The sequence below is a fragment of the Sorex fumeus genome, unplaced genomic scaffold (genome assembly GCF_029834395.1).
Source record: "Sorex fumeus unplaced genomic scaffold, SorFum_2.1 ptg000030l, whole genome shotgun sequence".
Classification (NCBI taxonomy): Eukaryota; Metazoa; Chordata; class Mammalia; order Eulipotyphla; family Soricidae; genus Sorex; species Sorex fumeus.
In genome coordinates this window covers 8,126,784-8,148,146 of record NW_026606087.1, presented here as the reverse complement: position 1 = coordinate 8,148,146, position 21,363 = coordinate 8,126,784, and the positions used below count along the sequence as shown (strand labels likewise).

Genomic DNA, 21,363 nt, shown 5'->3' with positions numbered 1-21,363 from the left:
AGGTAAATGCTAGGGAGTGGTATTACTGGATCATATGGTTATTTCCATTTTAGGTTTTCCTACGAAGTCTCTCCAGACCCATTTCCAAAAAGGCTGCACTGATTTCCATTCCCGCAACAGTGGACCAGTATTTCTTTCTTGCCACATCCTTGCAAACATCTGTTTCTAATCTTTGTTAGAGATCATTCTCATGTGTGTGACATGGTACCTCATTGTGGTTCTGATTTGCATTTCCCTAATAGCCAGTGACATTGAGAATTTCTTCAGTGTTTACTATCCATCTCTGTGTCTTCTGTGGAGGACAAACTCTTCAGGTCTTTTACCAACTTTAAAAATTGGGTTGCTTGGGGCTGGAGAGATAGCACAGCAGGTAGGGCACTTGCCTTGCACGCGGCCGACCCGGGTTCGATTCCCAGCATCCCATATGGTCCCCTGAGCACCGCCAGGAGTAACTCCTGAGTGCAGACCCAGGAGTAACCCCTGTGCATCACCAGGTGTGACCCAAAAAGCAAAAAAAAAAAATTGGTTGCTTATTTTTGTTCTGGACTCATGTGAATTATTAATATTTTGGATGTTAACTCATTGTCACATGGGCAAATATTTCCTTCCAATCACTAATGGACCACATCATCTTATTCATGTTGATGGCCATGTGCATATCATGGCTACTATAAATAGCACTGCAGGTACTTGGGCAGGGACACCTGTATCTCTTTGTCAGCACTTCCTTTTGTAGTGCTGGGGATTAAGCTTAGGGCATTGTATATGCAAGGTAAGTGTTCTCCATTGAGCTGTCTCTGTAGCCCAGTATTTCTTAATCTGGGCAAAAAAATACAAGTATATTAACAGCTGGATTCTCTGGTGTTTCAATTCTTAGTTTTTGTAATGTTGTGGGCCACATGCTGTGGTGCTTGAAGGGGAGGGGCCTGGCTACACAAGCACGAGTTCTGCTACTACAGACTTCCTCAGCCTTTCAATTATTTTTGTGGATAAGGGTCTCCCAAGCAGTGCTCCAGGGTTCAGGGCCACTCTCGTGACACCTGGCCAACTGGGTCTTACAGTTTAGTTCTAGGACTTGTTGATACTGTGCTTGCTTAAGCCTAGGGATTGCTGGGGACCACCAGGGCTACACTTGGCAGTATTTGGGGGTATCCTAGGCTACTCTCAGAAGTGCTGGAGGGCCCCGGAATGGTAGGTATCAAAACTGGGTCCTTGTGCACATAAAATATGCACACCTGACCCTTGAGCTATCTCTGTAGACCCAAGTTTCTTTTTGGTGACAAGGACTGAATCTGGGGCCTCACATATGTGAGGTATATATTCTATAACTGAATCACATTCCTAGAGTCTTAAGTTTTGAGGACTCCTGCTAGCAAACATTCTAACAGAAGTGAGATAATATTTATTGTTATCTGCTTTTCATTTCTCTAGTATTAGTAATGTTGAAAATATTATTGTTTTGTTTTTTTGGGCCACACCCAGCAGTGCTCAGAGGTTATTCCTGCCTCTCACTCAGGAATTACTCCTGGTGGTGCTCAAAGGACCAAATGGGATGCTGGAGATCAAACCAGAGTTGGCCACAGGGAAGGCAAGTGCCCTACCCATTGGACTACCCCTCTGGCCCTATACCATTTATTGAAGAGACCTTTTCTCACTGTATATTTTGAGAGCCTTTGTTATATGTTAGCTGTTCTTTTATGTGGATTTATTTCTGGGATCTCAGAAGTGATAGTATAATGGGTTGGGTGTTTGCCTTGTCGCATGCAATATTTCCAATATTATGTTAGAGTCCCAAGAGTGGGCATCCTTGTTAAAGAAAAAGCTCTCACCTTGATTATAACATTAGCTGTGGCATATCATTAAGAACTTTCAGTTTGCTGAGGCCTGCTCCAAGTCTATTTTAATCATAAAAGATTTTAAAATTATTAAATACATTTTGTGCATCTATTGTGATTAAATGGTTTTTTTCCATTTTACAAATGTGATATAACATTTTGATTGGCAAGTGGAGGGTGAAAAATCCTTGCATTTCTGCAATAAATTCCACTTCATCATTCTTTAACTATATTGGTAAGTTTGGTTTGCTAATAGTTTTTGAGGACTTTATAGTTCATCAGAGATACTGGTCCATAATTTCATTTTGTGTGATGTCATTTCTTGGTTCAAGTATCATGGTAATGTGTATCATAAAATGAATCAGAACACAACTCTTTTTTTTTTTGGGGGGTGACGAATTTGAGAAAACTGTTGTTATTGATCTAAATACCTGTTAACATTCATTAGTAAAGTTACGTGGTACTAGAATTGTGTGTGTGTGTGTGATTACTGTTTAGTCTATTTAGATGTCCTATTTCTTCATGATTTAGTCCTGGATATTATATTCCCCCCTTTTAAATTTTGGTGCTGTTAGGAATCAAATGCAAATCTCAAATGCAAAGCATATACTTGGCCATTATCATCGAACCATATCCCCTGCCCTGGAAGACTGTATGATTCTAAGAATTTATCTGTATGTTCTAGGTTGTTCAATATGTTGGTATATAATCAGAGTTGCTTATGACTTTATCTCTGATTCATTTGATCTTTTCAGTGAATCTAACTGTCACTGTCCTCCAGTTGTTCATTGAGATACTCTCGGTAGCTTGCCGGGCTCTCCGAGAGGGGCAGAGGAATCAAACTCAGGTCGCCCATGTTGGCCGTGTGCAAGGCAAACACCCTACCCGCTGTGCTATCGCTCCAGCCCACTGTTTTTATTTTTCTATTTCCTAGTTCCTATAGGTGTAAGATTAGGTTACTTGAGATAGGTCTTATTTCATAAAGTAGACCTGTACTGTAATCACTGCTGCTTTTTCTGTATCTTTTCCTATAGCGTTTGTTATATTGTATTTTCATTTGTCTTCAGGTATTTACTTTTTTTCTATTCATCTAGTCACTCAGAAGCATACTGTTTAATTTCCACCTATATGAAATACTTCCAGCTTTCTTCTACTTTATATCTGGTTTCATGCCACCATGGCCATGAGTTATTTTATATTTCAATCTTAATTTTTTTTTTATATTTTGTTTGCATTCCTACATCTCATCTACCATTGATAATATTTCTCATGCATGTGAGGCTAGACTATATGTTATTTTAGAATGGTCTATATTGTTTATCTGGCCTAACTTATCATTAAAGGACAAAGTTTCCTGGTTACTATTTTTTGCTTGTTTTTGTTTTTATAATCACACCTGGCAGTGCTCAGGGGATACTCCTGGCTCTGTGTTTGGTGGTCACTCCCAGTAGTGCTCATCTGTGCGTGTAGGAGACCAGGGTTAGTCCTGGGGACTGCACAGTCTCATGACCACCAGGAGGCCATATGGTGCCAAGGCTTGAACCAGATCTGCATGCAAAGCATGTACTCGATCTGCTGAGCTATTGCTCCAGACACTGATTAGTATCAGTGAGATGTAAAAGTCCCCTATTATTGTATTGCTACCATTACCCCCCCCCCTTTTGGTTTGTTGAATGTCGCTTTATATATTTTGATGCTTTTATGTTAGGTGTTTATATAACAGGCATAATTTCTTCTTGATAGATCTTTTCTTTTATCATTATTTGATGACCACTTTTGTACCTTGTTACCTTTACAGGCTGAAAGTTTATTTTGTCTGATAGTAGTATAGGTATACCACTGTGGTCTACAACTTGCCTGGAATGATGAAATTCTACCTCTTCACTTTGAACCTATGCTTATCTAGTGATGATGAATTTTGCCTGGGACATCCTTTTTTTTTGGGTGGGTCACACCCAGAAATGCACAGAGGTTACTCCTTGCTCTGTGCTCAGGAATTACTCCTGGCGGTGCTCGGGGGACCATTGGGGATATTGGGAATCAAACCCGAGTTGGCGACGTGCAAGGCAAAAACCCTATCCGCTGTGCTATTGCTCCAGCCCCCTGCCTGGGATATTCTTCATTTAACCTTCATATCTGAAAGTATAATTCTGCTAGATTGAGTATTCTTGGTTCAAATTTTATCTTTCAACTATTATGAATATATCGGAAGCTGGAGCGATAGCACAGCGGGTAGGGCGTTCGCCTTACACGCGGCCAACATGGCCGACCCGAGTTCGATTCCTCCGCCCCTCTCGGAGAGCCCGGCAAGCTACCGAGAGTATTCGATATGACAGACACAGTAACAACAAAGTCTCCAATGGAGCCGTTACTGGGCCCGCTCGAGCAAATCGACGATCAACGGGAGGGCCTTTACCTTACCTTTTTACTCATTCCTGACTTGCAGGATTTCCATTGAGAAAAATGCAGATAGCCTAGTAGGGTTTTCTTTCTAGATAATTATTTTTTCCTCCTGCCATATATAATACGCACACATATAGAATTACTGGATTCTGAGTTTTAATTTGATTACATGTAACCCAATTCATTGAATTGCCTCCTGGGCCCTAAAAGCCGTTGTCCTTGTCACCCTTTAAAAATTGACCTGATAGTTGTCATCAGGTCTCTTCATTTGAAAGACACACTTCTGTTTTCTTTTCCAATTGTTACCATTTCTAGACTTTAATTTTCTACCTCACTATTTTTCTCTTCATGCAGTCTACTTTATTTCCAAAGCTTTGAAATGTAAATCTTATATACTAAGCTCTTCAGCTATAGAATTTGTCTTTTTTTTTGGTGGGGGTTGGTCAAAGCAAAAGTCCAGTGGGTAAGGCACTTGCCTTGTATGTGGCTGACTCAGGTTTGATTCTGGGTACTCCATAGGGTCCCCTAAGAACCACCAGGAGTGATCCCTGAGTGCAGAGCCAGGAGTAAACCCCGAGCACTGCTGGGTGTACCCCCCAAAAAACAGAATTTGTCATTTTTTAAAGAACTTTAATGTCTTGGATCAAGTTTATCTTTTATTCATTAATTTGACTCTGAGCTCACTGGAGCTGCTGCTTTTCTTAGTTTTCTTGCAACTCTGTGTTTCCTCATGACAGCTATTTTTGAATTCTCCATCAATGAGATCACAGTATTTTGTTCCTTTTAAGAATGATTTGTGGAGAATGTTTGTTTTCTTTTTGTGATACTATGTTACCATGATTTTTCATGGTGTTTGATGATTTGTTCTGCTGGTCCTTTTGAAGTAGCAAGCACCATTCCCAGTGAGGAAAACACTGCTTACTTTAATCCCACTAGATGGCACTGTAGCCAAGGACTCTGGCTTCTCTTCCTCGAACAACCTGTGTTACTTAAGAGCTGCCACTTTTCAACTCTCACTAGTTCTGTTAGAGGTTTCCCTGCTACCTTCATCATCTCTGCTCATGTTCAAGAAGTTGTTAGCCCCATCCAGCTATCCATGTTGCTACAGTTGCAGGCTCTGATGCTGAGCCATGGGCTGGGAGGCTGGGGGTATGTGAGACCTGAGTCAGGAGTCCTGGCTCTCTGCTGTTTTTTTTTTTTTTTTTTTTTTGCTGGGTCATGAGACCTGCTGCAACTGATCCCTCCAGCCATCATTGACCTAGTGATCCCCTCTGCCAGCTGCCTTCTCCCCCTGCTCATGAGGCAGGCTACCAACCATGGAGCAATATTCCTGGCCCCGTATCTACTGTCCTTGGGTGTCAGTCTCATGTTATTTTATATCGGTTTGAAGTTTTTCATCAATTCTGTTAACCATTCTGATTCCATCAGTTATTCGTATTGATGGCTGCAAGATTTTGCTGAGGGGCGAAGTACTAAAGGCAAGTCTGCTTCAAATAAATTTAGCCTTATTACGTGGGATTATAAATGATAGTCATCTAATAAATTCTACATGAGCATTTTCTGAAATATGCTGAATAGAATTTTAGGTCTCTCGCATGAATCATCTGGATTCTGTTCTTCAAAATAATTTTGTATTTATCTGATAAAGATAAAAATATGCAGATTTAAAAGACTAAGTAACTGTAAGATATTTTACTTTTGTTTTCCATTATGGAGTGAAACCTGCCAATTTTACTTATTTATAAGATAATCTGAAATGGAATTTGGAGAAATATGAATTTATAGGGTCTTATTTTTACCCATATGCCATTAAGTACTTTGTAAAATTTAAAGGCTCATAAAAATAAGCCATGACTCAAATCCCAGGAAAGACAAACATTTCAGAAATGAAATCTAATAAATTAAAATTGGAATTTGCTTTTAGGGACTGCAAACTTTAAGCTATGAAAGACCCTATATAAAATTGTATCAGTGTTCGTAAAAAATTTTGGCTATTAATACATATCCTAGAAAAATAATAGCTAAATTAGTTTTAGATATTTTATAGATTAGTTTTGTGCAAATTATTTTACAGAACATTTTTTAATTCTTCTGAGATAATATATACAGTTGAACAATTCAGGGGAGAGGACATCTCTCTGTGTAGCTGAAAATCCATCTATAACTTTTGAGTGCCAGAAACTTAATTACAGTTGTCTCTTATGAGGGGTGTTGATTTTAGGATATCCAACCCCCAGGTGCTCAGTGGCTTCGTAATTGCAACTTCGGAGCCACAGTTCTTTGTGCACAGATTCCAGGAAATGATACCCATAGTTGGTGGGGTCTGTGGATATGGAGGGACAACTGTACTTACTGAAGTAAGAACCCATGTGAGTGGACAGAGGGATAGCCTGGCAGGTATGTTGTTTTGATGTGCACGTGGCCAATCTGGAGTCGATCCCTGGCATCCCATACAAATAATGAGGTTGATACACAAACTCATTTGTTTTAATGGGCTTAAGTATTAAAAACCTCAACGCAAAATTTTGTTATGTAAAGTCCATTTCTGTCAGTTTTCAGTTGAATGGGAAGCAGGCATATAACAAAAACTGAGCATACAATTAACCCATTAACTGCAACTATTTTGTTAATAATACTAAGTACAGTTTTAGAGAGACCAACTTGAATCTTTGCTCCTCACACATGCTCAGAGCAAAGACAAATCCCTTTTTCTTTGGGATAGGGCCTAGCACAGTTCCTGCTCACAGTGACCGTGGGGAGGATCATCACAAAGCCAGGACATAGGTATTAACTTATAATGTGAAAAATATTTAATGTTAAAGTTAGAACTACTCTTATTTTTTTCTCAAAGTAGTAAGTAGTGAAAACATTTTAAGATGCCCTCAAAGAATGATTCTAATGTTGAAATAAAGTAGATGCTTTCTTATACTTCACGGTTTTACTCACAGCACACATATTTTCCCTGTGGTAATATTTTTAAAAGAAATTTTAAGAAAAATTTACTTTTTTTGTAGTTTGGATGTATTATCCTTTTGAATTTGGATCAACTATTTTAAGGAAAGGAAGCATCCTGTAATGATATCATTTGAGCTAAGCCAATTTCTTCTAGAAGCAACAACAACAAAAAAAAATCTGCCAGATGTTGCTATTATGAAACAGTGATCTAGTATTTATAATTCTTCTGACACCTGGATATACTGGCATAAACAATGGCTTTTTATATGATGAGGCAGTTCTAATTTAAGATCAGTACTTCATCTGTTTTCTTTGTAACTCTATTAGTGCTAATGGACAAGTCTAGGCACATTTCCATGGACTGCCTTTTGGCATTCAGTAGGTCAGAAATAGTTAATGAGTAGCAAACATGTTCTACCCAGGAAAATTTCACTTGCTGCTGTGTAATTTTGTACCTATTTTTAAAAATTTGCTGTTGGCCTGGCTGTTTTGTATCCCTGAGAAGCCGAGGGCTACCCTAATTCAAACTGTCTGGTAAAAGCCCTGTCATGTAGAGCAACAGTGTTCCCTTGAAAGACCTTCAAAGAAGGCATTTTCTAACACCTAACCCAGTATGGAGGGGATGATGAAACATTACCTTATAACTGAGTCAGAAGCACTGTCAACTGTAGTTTTCTACAGTTTTCTGTCTTTAAATGAATAAATGTGTCTTACTCTTGGCTCTGCTCTCAGGAAAGCTGACACCTACTCTGGCCAGCATCTTTCATACACTGCAGTTAGGGGCCGAGGTTTACCGTGCCCTGACTTTTCTGCACGTAGGTTATTATGTATGAGGTACTCAGAGGAGGTTTAGGTAAATCAAAACATTTTACTTTCATTGGGCCACACCTGGCACTGTTTGGGGGACCAGGCGGTGCTGGGGATTAAACTGGGGTCAGCTACATATAAGGCTGGTGTGTTGGTGTCTGACTGAAAAATTGTAACATGGTGCACTTAGGTTTGAAATAACACTAGAGTTCTTTAGACCACAAACGGTTTTCATTAAGTCAACTATTGTTTTCAATTTCAGAGCTAACTGGTTTATGTAAGTATCTGAATTTTAACCCATTAAAACATTAAACACCTATCACCAGTTCCTTTATATAGCTTTACATTTCTGTGTAATATATTCTAAAAATAATAGGTACATCATTCAATTTTCTTCCTCCGCCCTTCATCAGTATTCCCGACTGTAGGGTGGTTATAGGGTCACTTAAGTGCATGGGTGGCAGAGGAATTAAGCTTAAGCTTCATGCTTTCCCTGGGTGCATCCTCAACCACTGAGCGGCCAGCCTTCCTGCTTGTAGACAGCATGTGAATTTAAATTTTCAGTCTAGTGCTTCCTAGGCCCCTACTTCATTTGTTTTTAAACTACTTTCTTCATCACACTTAAGAGGACTGCATAATGCTATTTTATTCCATTCCTGACTGTTAGTACTCCCATTCATCTCTTCCCACTTTTGACAATAAGGTATTAAAGCATTACATTCCAGTAATTCTTGTTCCACTTGGGATACAATAATATTCCCATTTTGGAGGACAGCATGTCTTTTATGAGAACCTCTAATTTCTGACTGATTGTGAGTGGATTCTTCTGCTGACTCTTGGGGCTAGGTATGTAGAATTCTAAAAGTTGAACATGGGTTTGCAGCACATTTAGTAGTACTTTTAACTGAAACCAAATCATCCATATAAACTTTAGGCCCTGTAACCTTTCCCCAATTAAAGGAAAGAACTTTTAAACAAACACGAAAGGCAAGAAGAAGGATGAGATAGAATCAGGCCAGGAAACGTCATTAAATTTTTGAAAGATGGAAAATAGCAGTAAATGGGGGAAGATCAGAAGCAGCAACTAGGATGCCTGCAGGATGAAAGTGATCGGAGAAGGTAATAATTTGCCCCATAAACCCTGGAAGACTCAGGTATTAAGTGCTGAGTGATATGTATAAAGGCACAATAGTGAGTGGGCAGAAATGAGGACACAGCTCCTTTCTGGAGCCCCGAGAAAGTGACGAGAGCTTCATTCCTTAAAGAAACTGGATTGCGAGCTGGAGCGATAGCACAGCAGGTAGGGTGATTGCCTTGCACGTGGCTGACCTGGGTTCAATTCACAGCATCTCATATGGTTCCCTGTGCATCGCTCAGTGTGACCCAAAACACAAAAACAAACCCAAACTGGGTTGCTTCTGTTTAACTTTTTCAGGCACTCCACTCCAGGACTTCGCAACTTCAAGTGTCTATGATCTTTCCTCTGTTTCACAGCACTCCACTCTGAGATTATCTGCTTCTTTCTCTTTTCTTTTCTTTTTTTTGGGGGGCCACACTAGCTGTGCTCAGGGTCATTCCTAGTCGCACGTATGGGATGCTGGGAATTGAGCCCAGGTTGGTCATGTGCAAGGCACACGACTTATCTGCTGTAATTTTGCTCCAGTCCAGCCTGTGTTTCTCTTTAGAGCATGGATTTCTTTCACTTTTGGCCTTTCTCTGAAGAATTCCTCCTCCCTTAAAAAAACTATTTTACCTTTTTTTGGGGGGTGGGAGGGTATTGGTGTTGGGCATATTTGAGATTGGGATTTTCCCCCACAGCATAAATTCTCTTGAAATTGCTGCAGTATAAATCAACAATTCATTTCTTTTCATTGTTAAGTAGTATTCCATGGTATGGACGTATTTTAGTTAGGAGAGATTATGCCCTCCCCTCTAGTTTGGACATGGTATATTTGAAACATTTATACTAAAGTTAATTAGTGATAATAAATAATTGTATATCTTTATATATGTGTGTATATGTATATTTTTCTTTCTTCTGTAGGTTACCTGACCAGTTTTTTTCTATTTTGATTTATCTATATTTTGAGTGTATATCTTTATTTTTTTAAAGTAGTTGGTCTAGGTCCTAGCTTTTCAAACCATGAGCCATATAAACGAAAATTAAAGGAAAGTTTCTGAATGTCTAATGATAACAGACCATTGTCTCATCTTGTGACTGATATCTGAAGAAACAAATAGAAATTATTAAATGTTTTATTTAAGAACTTGAGGGGCTGGAGCTATAGAGTGCAGCGCATACAGGGTGCTTGCCTTGTACACAGCCAAGCTTAGTTACATCCCCAGAGTCCCATGTGGTCCCCTGAGCACTGTTTCATTCCCAGGAATCCACTCCTTTTTCTTTTGCTTTTTGGGTCACCGGTGATGCACAGGGGTTGCTCCTGGCTGTGTCTGGTGGACCATATGGCATGCTGGGACTCAAACCCGGGTTGGCTGCATGCAAGGCAAACACCCTACCCGCTGTGCTATTATTGCTTCAGCCTCCACGCCTAAGATTTAAATTTTATTTTTTTCTGATGTGGGGGCACGCTCAGTGGTGATCAGGAATCATTTTTGACAGGGATTGAAGTCAGGACTATAATATCTCCAGCCCCAATTTCAAAAATTCTATGGCTGACTCTATTGGAGTTTTAATATGAATGTACTGGGCACAATACCACAATGCTCAATAAATGCTAATTTTTTCTTTCCTTAGCATCAAGTTAACTCAGACTGATCTACTTACCTGGTGTACGCAGTCTAAGAACTGTAGGAAGATTGGAGCAAAACCACCACCCTGGCTGTTGAGGGTCAAGCTACTCCTCTGGCTGAACTTATGACCAAAAGAGAGCCATTCTTTTTCAATCAACATCCGGAAACCTTCAAGTGTCCGATAAAAGGGATCACTGAGTAACTGAACCAGAGATGTCACCTACGGGCAAAAGCAGGAGAATTACTCATTACTCTCAGAACTAAAAAAATTCTTTTGCCAAGACAAAGCATTTCCCTTCAATGATAGCTAACTTGCAAGCTAAGCTTCCTGAATAGCTTCAATTAACTTAATTCTGCCAACTTTCCAATAAAAATTAAATTCACTTGGTGACCTGTTTTCTTTTAGGGAACATCTTAATCATTACCTGGCCAGTTCAGTGATTGTGGTCTTCAAACTCAATGAAGCCAAAGTAGGTTTTTTTTTTGTTTTGTTTTTTGGGTCACACCCAGAGATGCATAGGGGTTACTCCTGGTTCATGCACTCAGGAATTACTACTGGCTGTGCTTGGAGGACCACATGGGATGCTGGGAATCGAACCACTGGGGTCGGGCCGCGTGTAAGGCAAACGCCCTACCCGCTGTGCTATCACTTCAGCCCCTAAAGTAGGTTGTAATGATATTTTACACCCAAATTTTTTCCTTTTCACTCTAGGACAGGGATTACAAGGAAAGAACTCAAGACCCAGGGGCCTTGGCACGTGTCTGATGCTGATGGTAAGGGAAACCTTGCATGAGACATCTGCGTATGGGAAACAGATGCCAGAGCTCCAGGTTATATAGGACTTGGAAGTTCATGGCACTGACCTTCCTGGGACTCCAAGAATTATTTAACAAAGGACTTTCTCAGTACATAAACATATTAGCTATTATATATTTTCAGATTTGGTATTTTAATTTATCATAGTTTACTTGTGTGGTGATATCCCAGCCTTCTTCCAAACAGACTAAAACTGAGGAGCCATTCTCAAGTACTTCTGATACAACCACAGCCAGCTGCAGTATCCTGTGAAGCTTAAAGATAAGAAAGGTCACAATTAGATCAAGAGTGTTCTGAGCATGAAAAACAGAGAGCCTTGCTATTAACCTTAGATACCCAAACAAACTAAGGATAAGTTGGATAAAGAAACACATAATGTTTTATAAAATTAAAGCTCTTCGTCAAAACCATGATTAAACAACGACACATTTTAAAACAGTGCTAATGAAATAAATTGACCTTACATGATTCCTTCAAAGTACAGAGTTATAAATCCATAAAGCAGAAAAGACAGATTTTAAATGTACTTGGTCACTGCACTTAAAATTTGTTTTTCCACATTTAGTAAGTTATATTTAAGATGGGCTGGAGCGATAGCACAGCGGGTAGGGCGTTTGCCTTGCAAGCGGCCAACATGGCCGACCCGAGTTCAATTCCTCCGCCCCCTCAGAAAACCCGGCAAGCTACGGAGAGTATCTCGCCCTCATGGCAAAGCCTGGCAAGCTACCCGTGATGTATCTGATATGCCTAACACAGTAACGATTGTCACAATGTAGACATTACTGGGCCTGCTGGAGCAAATTGATGAACAACTGGAGGACAGTGACTGACAGATCTTTCAGATACTTTTTATACTTCTGAAATTAGACAAAATGGATAGATGTTAACTTTTAATAATTTTTAATGGTTGAGAGCTTACTTGTCTATATTGTGTACTGAATGGGAAGAAAGAGAACTACTATTTTTGTGATGGCTTTTAAAGCCAAGCCAATTTACAGGATCCAAAATAAATAAGACTGCATAGATGTTAAAACCAAATATGTAATATGTCCTAAAACCTTTTTACAAAAAACAAAGTAATTTGTAGGATGAATTCATCTCAGAACTTTAAAAAGCACCCCTTGCCCCAATATTTCAGAGTGAGGCTACTTTAGAGACAGGAGCAAGGCATAGGTCCTCTCTAGCAATGGGCAGCACTTCATCACTGTTCATATGACACAAGTATCATCAAGTCTGAAATCTCAGCAACTGCCAACACCCCACGCTGGATAGTGCTTTGCACTGCTTTTGGTTACTAACCTCTGGTATTCATCCATTTTGGAATAGATTTACCAGAAACTCTGATAGGCTGGGTGACAGGGAGCTTTTGGGACTGTGACTCATAGTTTAGAGATCAATACCAAAAAGTTCCATGTACTTAAAATGTCCTGAGTTGCTTTAAGAATAATATATTTTGGGGGCCAGATCTTCTGGCATTACTCCTGGAAGTACTTGGGGAAACATACTGGATGCCAAGGATTGAACTTGGGTCAACTATGTGCAAGGCAAATGCCCTCCCCACTGTACTATCACTCCGGTCCAGAAGTAATGTATTTTGATACAGGTTGCAGCTAATTGTTTATGTGTGATTTCTATAGTCACTGCTGTGGGTATTTATATCATTTTTCTATGTCTCCCCTACCTTTGATCCAATGTACAAAAAAATGCCACAAGAGATACAGGAGGCATACAAGAGAGGGGCTCTGAGCTCCTATAGGGGGTAAAGGAATAATAGACAAAACCTCTGGGGCTAAAGGAAAGTAAAGGCTATATTATGGAAATGCTGTAGGCCAAATGTCTATATTAGTGCCTGCCTGAAAAAATGTGTCAAACATTTTTGTTTTCTTCTTTTTACTTTGACCATACCCAGCAGCGCTCAGGGCTTACTCTTGGCTCTAAAACCAGGGGACACTCCTGGCAGGCTCAGGGGACCATATGGGGGATCAAACCCGGTAGTCACGTGCAAAGCAAGCATCCTACCCATTGTACTCTCTGGTCTATTTCTGTGGTTTAAAAGAAATGTGGTGGATATATGCTGGCATACCCATTTCTTCTTAGTTTCATAACGAGTTCAATGAAAACATCTCAGGACATGGACAGGTAGAGACAAATGGAAATTGAAAAAGTAGGAGGAAAAAATTCTTGGAATCAACCGAAAATCAGTCTTTCCAAGAGTCTCAATTTGGTGACAACAGAGCAGAGCTCTAAGAGGTTCCATCTAAAAATGATAATCCTTCAATCAGCTAATCAGTGGCTGAATGAATAGCAGTACTCCTACATAAAAAAAAATAAATAAAAATGATAATCTTGGGCTTGAGAGATAGTACAGAGGTTAAGGTTAATTAAGATTAATTCTATACTGAACTGAAAGGTTTTTACAGAGAGGACACAGGAAAGCAGGAAATGCTGGGTAGTAGGGAATATTTCCACCTGCTGCCCTCTCCCCCCCCGCTCCAGTTTTCAAATTTGTATATCTTCATGGTTCTCTCTTTCATTGAATTATAAGACAATTACCTGTGGGAACCATTCAGAATCTCCCAAAGCTTTCAGGAAGGTCACTTCTGAGTCAGTAGGGATAGTGCTTGGAATACAAGCCCTCATGAGTTTTTTGAAACTGGCTTTTACTTGTCGGATGTCATGAAATTCAACAGGAACAAATTCACAATTTAAAGCAAATTCTAACTTGAAGTTCTGCGGATAAAGATACAGAGATTTATGAAGAAGAGGAGCTACAGTATTGTGCAAGAACAGTATTATCAACTCAGGAAAGTATTGATGTTGTACAGTTATTTAAATCAAGTAGCTTCAGAGGTTGCAATGGGTCAGTGCTGCTGACAAGAGTCAGGTATAAACTTATTTAAAATTTTAGAATTCCTGGAGTGACATCTCATACTCTATACCACTGATGGACCAGGAGTAGTACACATGTAAGGTAGAAGGCAACCGATCTTAATTTAAAATATATTAGCACACAAGGCTCCACCTGTAACAACATGTTAGTAATCTCTTATACAAGGGCTCAGTGGCTCCAGGATGAGGTACAAAAATCTTCACACATTTTTCTAAGGAAAAATGATCATTTTTAGAGAATTATTCGTAACCAGCAATACAAAATAAATCATTTAGGACTTTGAGTGGTGGTTGGAAAAACTCAAATGATGGTGGTGGGAAGGTGTAATGGTGGTGGGGTTGCTGTTGGAATACTGAATGTAGTAAATTATTGTGAACAACCTTATGAAAATAAAAGTATGTGAAAAGGCAAATGGAACAAACAAGAGTCAGGTGTAGAAACTTCGTTGTGCATGGCTTGCTCTCATTTGGAGAACTTGAAGGGCCTATAGGTAGGTTGGAAACCAATGGTGCTAATAACACCAAGAGCAAGTCAAGATGATGATACTGAAATCTAAGAGAGGTGAGGTATATGCAGGAGCTCCGGGACTGGCCCCCAACACTGCATAGTCCCCCAAGCAATGCTAGATGTGAATCTAAACCAACAACAAATGCAAAACAAAAAATGTTTTGTTGATTTCTAGCTTTGAGACCTTTTATTCCTTGAGGTACCCCCTCCCCCGCAACTTAGTTTAACCCATGAATCTATATGACTGTCATACCTTTATCATTTATATCTTTTTTTTTTTGGCCACACCTGGAGGTACTCAGGGCTTGCTCCTGACTTTGTGCTCAGGGATCACTCCTGGAGGAGCTTGGGGAAGTACATGGGCTGCCAGGGATGAAACCTGGGCAGGTCACATGCAAGGCAAGCACCCTACCTGCTGTACTATTTTTTTTGGCGTCACATTTATATCTTTGGGCTGGAGCGATAGCACAGCGGTAGGGCGTTTGCCTTGCACGCAGCCAACATGGCTGACCCGAGTTTGATTCCTCCACCCCTCTCGGAGAGCCCGGCAAGCTACTGAGAGTATCTCGCCCGCAGGGCAAAGCCTGGCAAGCTCCCGTGACGTATTCGATATGCTAAACACAGTAACAAGTCTCACAATGTTACTGGGCCCACTTGAGCAAATCGATGAACAACGGGAGGACCTTGACCATGACCGAGACATTTATATCTTTAGTCCACTAAGGTAAAGGTAAAGGCCCTCCCGTTGATCGTCGATTTGCTCGAGCGGGCCCAGTAATGTCTCCATTGGAGACTTTGTTGTTTCTGTGTCTGGCATATCGAATACTCTCGGTAGCTTGCCGGGCTCTCCGAGAGGGGCGGAGGAATCGAACTCGTGTCGGCCATGTTGGCCGCTTGTAAGGCGAACGCCCAACCGCTGTGCTATCGCTCTAGCCCTAATGCAAAATGAGTAATGCACTGGTGTTATTTTATTTTGATAACTGGTTGCCTTTTTCTGAAGATTTAAGTGTTTTTTTTTCTTTAACTTTCTGGGTCACACCCGGCAATGCACAGGGATAACTCCTGGCTCTGCACTCAGGAATTACTCCTGGCGGTGCTCAGGGGACCAATAGGATGCTGGGACTCAAACCCTGGTTGGCCGTATGCAACACAAATGCCCTACCTGCTGTGCTATAGCTCCAGCCCCAAGATTAAAGTGTCTCTAACTTCACATTGTACCCAAATTATTTTGTTGAATCATCTGCTTTTCTAAGTGTAAAACTGCTTGGTAGATGTTATATAACAATATGACCAGACAGACAATACACAAGTGAACTGTACATATTAAGATGGTACATTTAGACTATATTTTACAATTAAAAATGTTATCAAGGGCTTTTCTATAAGGCTTGTTTAGTGTTTTATATTGGTGTTTCTGAGCAATTTTTAAAAGCCCCTTTAAAGCTTTAAAAGAAAAAGCAAAACCAAGAGTATCCCACCCACACGGCAAAGTCTGGCATGCTCCCCATGATGTATTCGATATGCCAAACACAGTAACAAGAAGTCTCACAATGGAGACGTTACTGGGCCCACTTGAGCAAATTGATGAACAATAGGAGAACAGTGCTCAGTGCTTAAAAAAAGCACCTAACAAAATATAATTTTATATCATTAAAATATGAAGACTATTATAATGAAAATAAGCACAGCGGTAGGGTGTTTGCCTTGCACGCAGCCAACATGGCCGACCTGAGTTCGATTCCTCCGCCCCTCTCAGAGAGCCCAGCAAGCTACTGAGAGTATCTCGTCCGCACGGCAGAGCCTGGCAAGCCACCCGTGACGTATTCGATATGCCAGACACAGTAACAACAAAGTCTCCAATGGAGACGTTACTGGGCCTGCTCGAGCAAATTGATGATCAACGGGAGGGCCTTTACCTTTACTTTCATTAGGGCATGAAATTAAGAGCTTAGCATAATATGAGTTATTTTGTAATAGTTTTTTTTGCTTTATTTTGGGGCCACGCCCAGTGGTGCTCAAGACTTGCTCCTGGCTCTGAGCTCAGGTGGCTACATGGGGTAATGGGGATTAATTCCAGGCAGGCCGTGTACAAAGAAAATGCCCTACCTGCTGTATTATCATTCCAGCCCATAGTTTCTTTTATCAAAAGCTTGTAATCATGAAAGATCGTTTTTCAGGGAAACTAGTTCCCATTTCCCAACCATCCACGAGCTGCTATGCTTATCTCAGGGCTAATCTGAGGAATATGCAAAAGGCAAGGCAGGCAGGGGTGAACAGACAGTAGACATCCCTCTGGCAGTGATTCAGATTAGGAGCAAGTGTGCAGGTCTGTGTTTACGGATAAATACTGGTCCAACAAGGCTGTGCAGGCAACCCTAAATGATTATTGAGAAGTATTCCAACTATTTTTGGATATAAATTGTATCTATCAGAAGACACATGCATCTATTAAAAACCTGAGCATTACCCAGCAGTTTCATACACTTTAACCTAAATGTTGGTGAACCAGTTGCCACATGAGTCAGTCACTGGCATCATTAGGACCAAACATGTGGGATCCTGCTCATAGCCTCTGAATTCACAGTTCAGCAGAAAGATTGTCTTGATTGTGCAGCGCTGATGGGATCACCAGACTCAATTTTAAGGGAATTTCTGAATTAACAAGTATTTTTCTTTCTCACTCACCTATCAATAGTAATGAAAATATTTTGTAATGAGAGAGCTGCAAAATCATTAAACCTGAGGAATTGGTGTAGCTTTTGAGGAAAGCAATTATTAAACAATACTTTTAAATTAAAAAAGAATTGATTAGCATCTGCTATTTTGCATATAACATGTCTCAGGTCACATGTATTTATGTATACAGGCCTTGTAAAATATCAAATGTAATCTGGAAAACAGCCTTGGCCTTTCCTTGCCTCCACAAATAGTACCACAGTCATCTTCCCACGTGTTTATTCACTGAGCTTTCTTCATCTGTAGGTTTATAGTAAAGCCATCTGTTGGCCAGATTCTGGAGGAAGCTGAAGCTGAGGTATGACAGTAGAAAACGTAGCACGATTAAACCTTATTCCTTCTTTTTGCATGTACACTTCCTAATATTTCTCATTATTTTCACCATTTAAGGATCCTAACTTCAATTTGCATTTATGTCTATTACATATAGTATCTTTCTATATGTTTATATCTGTACATAAACATACATAAATAAAAATATGTACACATAACATATATGACCTAAGTCTTTTTTTTTAAGAATCCATGCTGCAAAAAAAGAAAGGACTTCTAGGTAAACTAGCTTATGAGATGCTTTATAAATTGCCTTAGTGTATCCATAAAATTTTCTAAGTGAGGAAAAGAGATCTTACCCTTAGTTGCGACTTTTCACCAAATATATAAAGGGCTGCTTGGCGTTTCAAGAGCTGGTTTTGCAGGTAGGTGCTGTTACTAAAGGAGGCTGGATGGTCCTTGCCTGCCAGCCGGGCGCCAACATCAATGAAGGATGTTGGAGAGCTGATCAGGCGGGTGCTAGAGCGCAGGCTTGCCCAGACACCTTCACAAAAGCCAAAATAACTGAGTGAGATATTTTGATGTGGGAACGCCACTGAACAGGAGAAAGGATGCATACTCTGAAGGTACAATTTTAGAGATAACAAGTCAGTTAATCTAATCAATGAATCATATTGGCCATCTGATACAGGATTTCACAATCACACAATCTCAAGGCTTGGGGAAACCTAAGAAATCTACCCAGGTCAATCCCAAATTTGTATTTTTGATGTAAATTTAGTATTTATATGGAAAGACTGAGATCACAAATAGAAAAAGTGCATTGACACTGGAAACTAAAGGGGCAGGAGGCAACAGTGAAGCCTAGGGAGAGGGTGGGGAGACTCAGTTTCTTAAGATTTTATGAAAAGAAGGAACATCCTGCTTTCTTCAGCCAATTCATCAAGAAATCTAGATTAAGGAGTAAACTAGAAATTTACCAAATCTACTAAACCTAAGGCTGTCTTTAGAATATTTGTGTATTATGCCAAAAGGATGTACTTCAAATATTAAGAGTTAGGGTCTTCCCCGCTCCCTGCCCATATACATACACGAAAAACTGATAATAAATTAGTGATGTGTGAATTTCATTCTTAGGAAGCTTTACATATTTACAGTGAGAAGCAGATTATCTTCCAAGGGAAAAAGACCAATTTAGCTGCAAGAAGGATCTCATGTTATAAATTGACCTTATTGTATTAATAAAAAGAGGATTCTGATAAGCAAGTAAGTATGCAAACAAAATCATAAATGTAGTCTCAAATTTGATTAGCCCGTTTGATTTGATTTGAATTGATTTGATCTCAAATTTGATTAGCCTCTATAACAGGTTGCTGTGTTCATCCCAATGATCAGGTCGAAGGACACTGCCAATGCTTCCTTAAAGCGGGGTTTTCTTCTCTAGATATGGAAAGGCTCTTTGAGAAACTTTGGAATTTTCAAAATGTCAAACTGATTCATGATCATGTCACACCTGATCTCTTTCTCTAGGGTCAGGAGATCAGTTCCCAAAAAAAGGTTTTGTGGGTGATACCTTTATAACATGGATAAACCTTTTTGTATAACACATGATTCTTTTCTTAGATAGTATAGTATTACTTTTTTGGTAAATGCTAATACAATGGAAATTCAGAATGTAAATGAGAATAAAATGTATAATTTGACAAACAAATGTGGAAAAAAGTTGCCTGAAACACATATGATGAGGGTTGAAAAGAGTGACACATCAGGACAGATTATACAGTACCTTGTTTATGGGCTCTTTCCTTAGCTGAAGATTTGGGATTTGACTGAGTAAAACATTTATCTCTGTACCCATGCACTGGTAGGTAAGATTAAAGACAGAAGGAGGAATGAAATGCAAATAGCAGCAAACATCAAAGCAAATTGCATTAACAGGTGTACAGGTTATTTAATTTTGTAAAGAAAGTGAACTTAAGGGGAAAATGTAAATATAATAAAAGGAGACTTAATTAAGAAATAAAAAGCTGCACACACAGAAAGATGAGTGCTTGTTAAATGAAATATCAGCCCCTGTTTATAAATAGAATAAGCAAAATGAAATGGACAGCATAGCAGAGGGCCACTAAAAAATTATGCCAAATGGAATAAGCTTTTGAAGATCATTGTTCAAAAAGAAATTTACATAATAAGATCAAGGAATTAGGGGGGGAAACCGGTAGGAATACATTGGCCCTGGTGTTTGAGGAGGCTGATTGATTGGCAAGTGTTACGTGTTGTATAACACGCTGTTCTTTGAAGAAGATCGTCATACCAGGAAACAGTGAAGCTCTAGCAACCATTTGGAATAACTAAAAACATTTTTTTTTTGCAGTAGAGCATTAAGCATTGCCACACTATCTCCCTTTTTTCATTTGGAAATTACATTTATCTTCCATAAATAAATGCACAGCAATGCATAGCAAAAATTCATGATTCTGTGACAATACCCAATGCCACTAAAAATACAGCTTGTGATGACTGAAGTAATGACTTCTCCTGAAATTCCTCCTTGCACCAAAATGGTAGGCAGTACTAGAGATAACATTTTTGTAAATTGAGTAATATTGTTTTATTTCCAATAGAAACAAAGCGCTTTGTGACTATGGCAAATTTTACCTGATTATAACAAAAATGGTGAGCAGTAAGTTACAGTGATAAATTTCCTGGGCAAAGCATTTGGTCAAATTAATTGAGGAAAATGATTCTGTATTCAGGATTAAAATTTAATAGAAATATTAAGTTAAGCATTGCAAAACTGCCTAAAATATGATATAATTTGATAACATTAAAAATCATTAGCAGTGAATTTCATTTAGCCATAGTCGACTGGAAACAGGAAATGAAGGGCTCTGATGGACTCAGGCCAAAGGAAGTCAGAAAGCTAAGGGCTGAAGAGGCACTGGCTGACTGCACAGAGAATGCTACTGCAAAATCAAACAAGGTCCTGGGACCAAGGGCAAAGGCACAAGGCATCCTGTGTGCTGGCTGTTGGTCTCCTTTCTGTCAAGGTTTTCAGCTTATTTATAGGAAATTGGGACACTCAAATGTTTACAGTGATGCTTGAGAGTCCGGTTCCTGCTTCTAAGATACTTTTCTCCAACATATCCCTCTTCCTGGAATGATTTCTCTTATATCTCTATCTGATAAACTTCCTATCCTGTAAGAATCAGTAATAATGTGCGCTCTTCTGAAAAGCGATTAGTGACTGTCCCCAAAGTTATAGAGAGAGCTACTTAAACTCTGATCATATTACACTGTGATTATTACATATATTATTCTACAAGATTAAGCACTCTGAAGGGCAGGAACCTAATCAAATTTATTCTTATATTAATGCTGAGAGCCCG

The 21,363-nt window shown here is 39.5% G+C and overlaps 1 protein-coding gene across 4 annotated transcripts in view; it reads right to left on the bottom strand.

Moving 5' to 3' along the window:
- Positions 1–21,363, bottom strand: part of SBF2 (SET binding factor 2) — a 472,123-nt gene that overhangs the window by 25,173 nt on the left and 425,587 nt on the right. For 2 of the 4 annotated variants that reach the window (XM_056115864.1, XM_056115866.1), the window contains 5 exons: positions 19,761–19,835; positions 18,334–18,518; positions 14,122–14,298; positions 11,721–11,822; positions 10,786–10,971 (listed from right to left, as the gene is read on the bottom strand). In XM_056115864.1, coding sequence (XP_055971839.1) covers positions 10,786–10,971; positions 11,721–11,822; positions 14,122–14,298; positions 18,334–18,518; positions 19,761–19,835 — 725 coding nt within the window. The remainder of the gene's footprint in view (positions 1–10,785; positions 10,972–11,720; positions 11,823–14,121; positions 14,299–18,333; positions 18,519–19,760; positions 19,836–21,363) is intronic. The other 2 variants (XM_056115865.1, XM_056115867.1) reach the window with 1 other exon arrangement.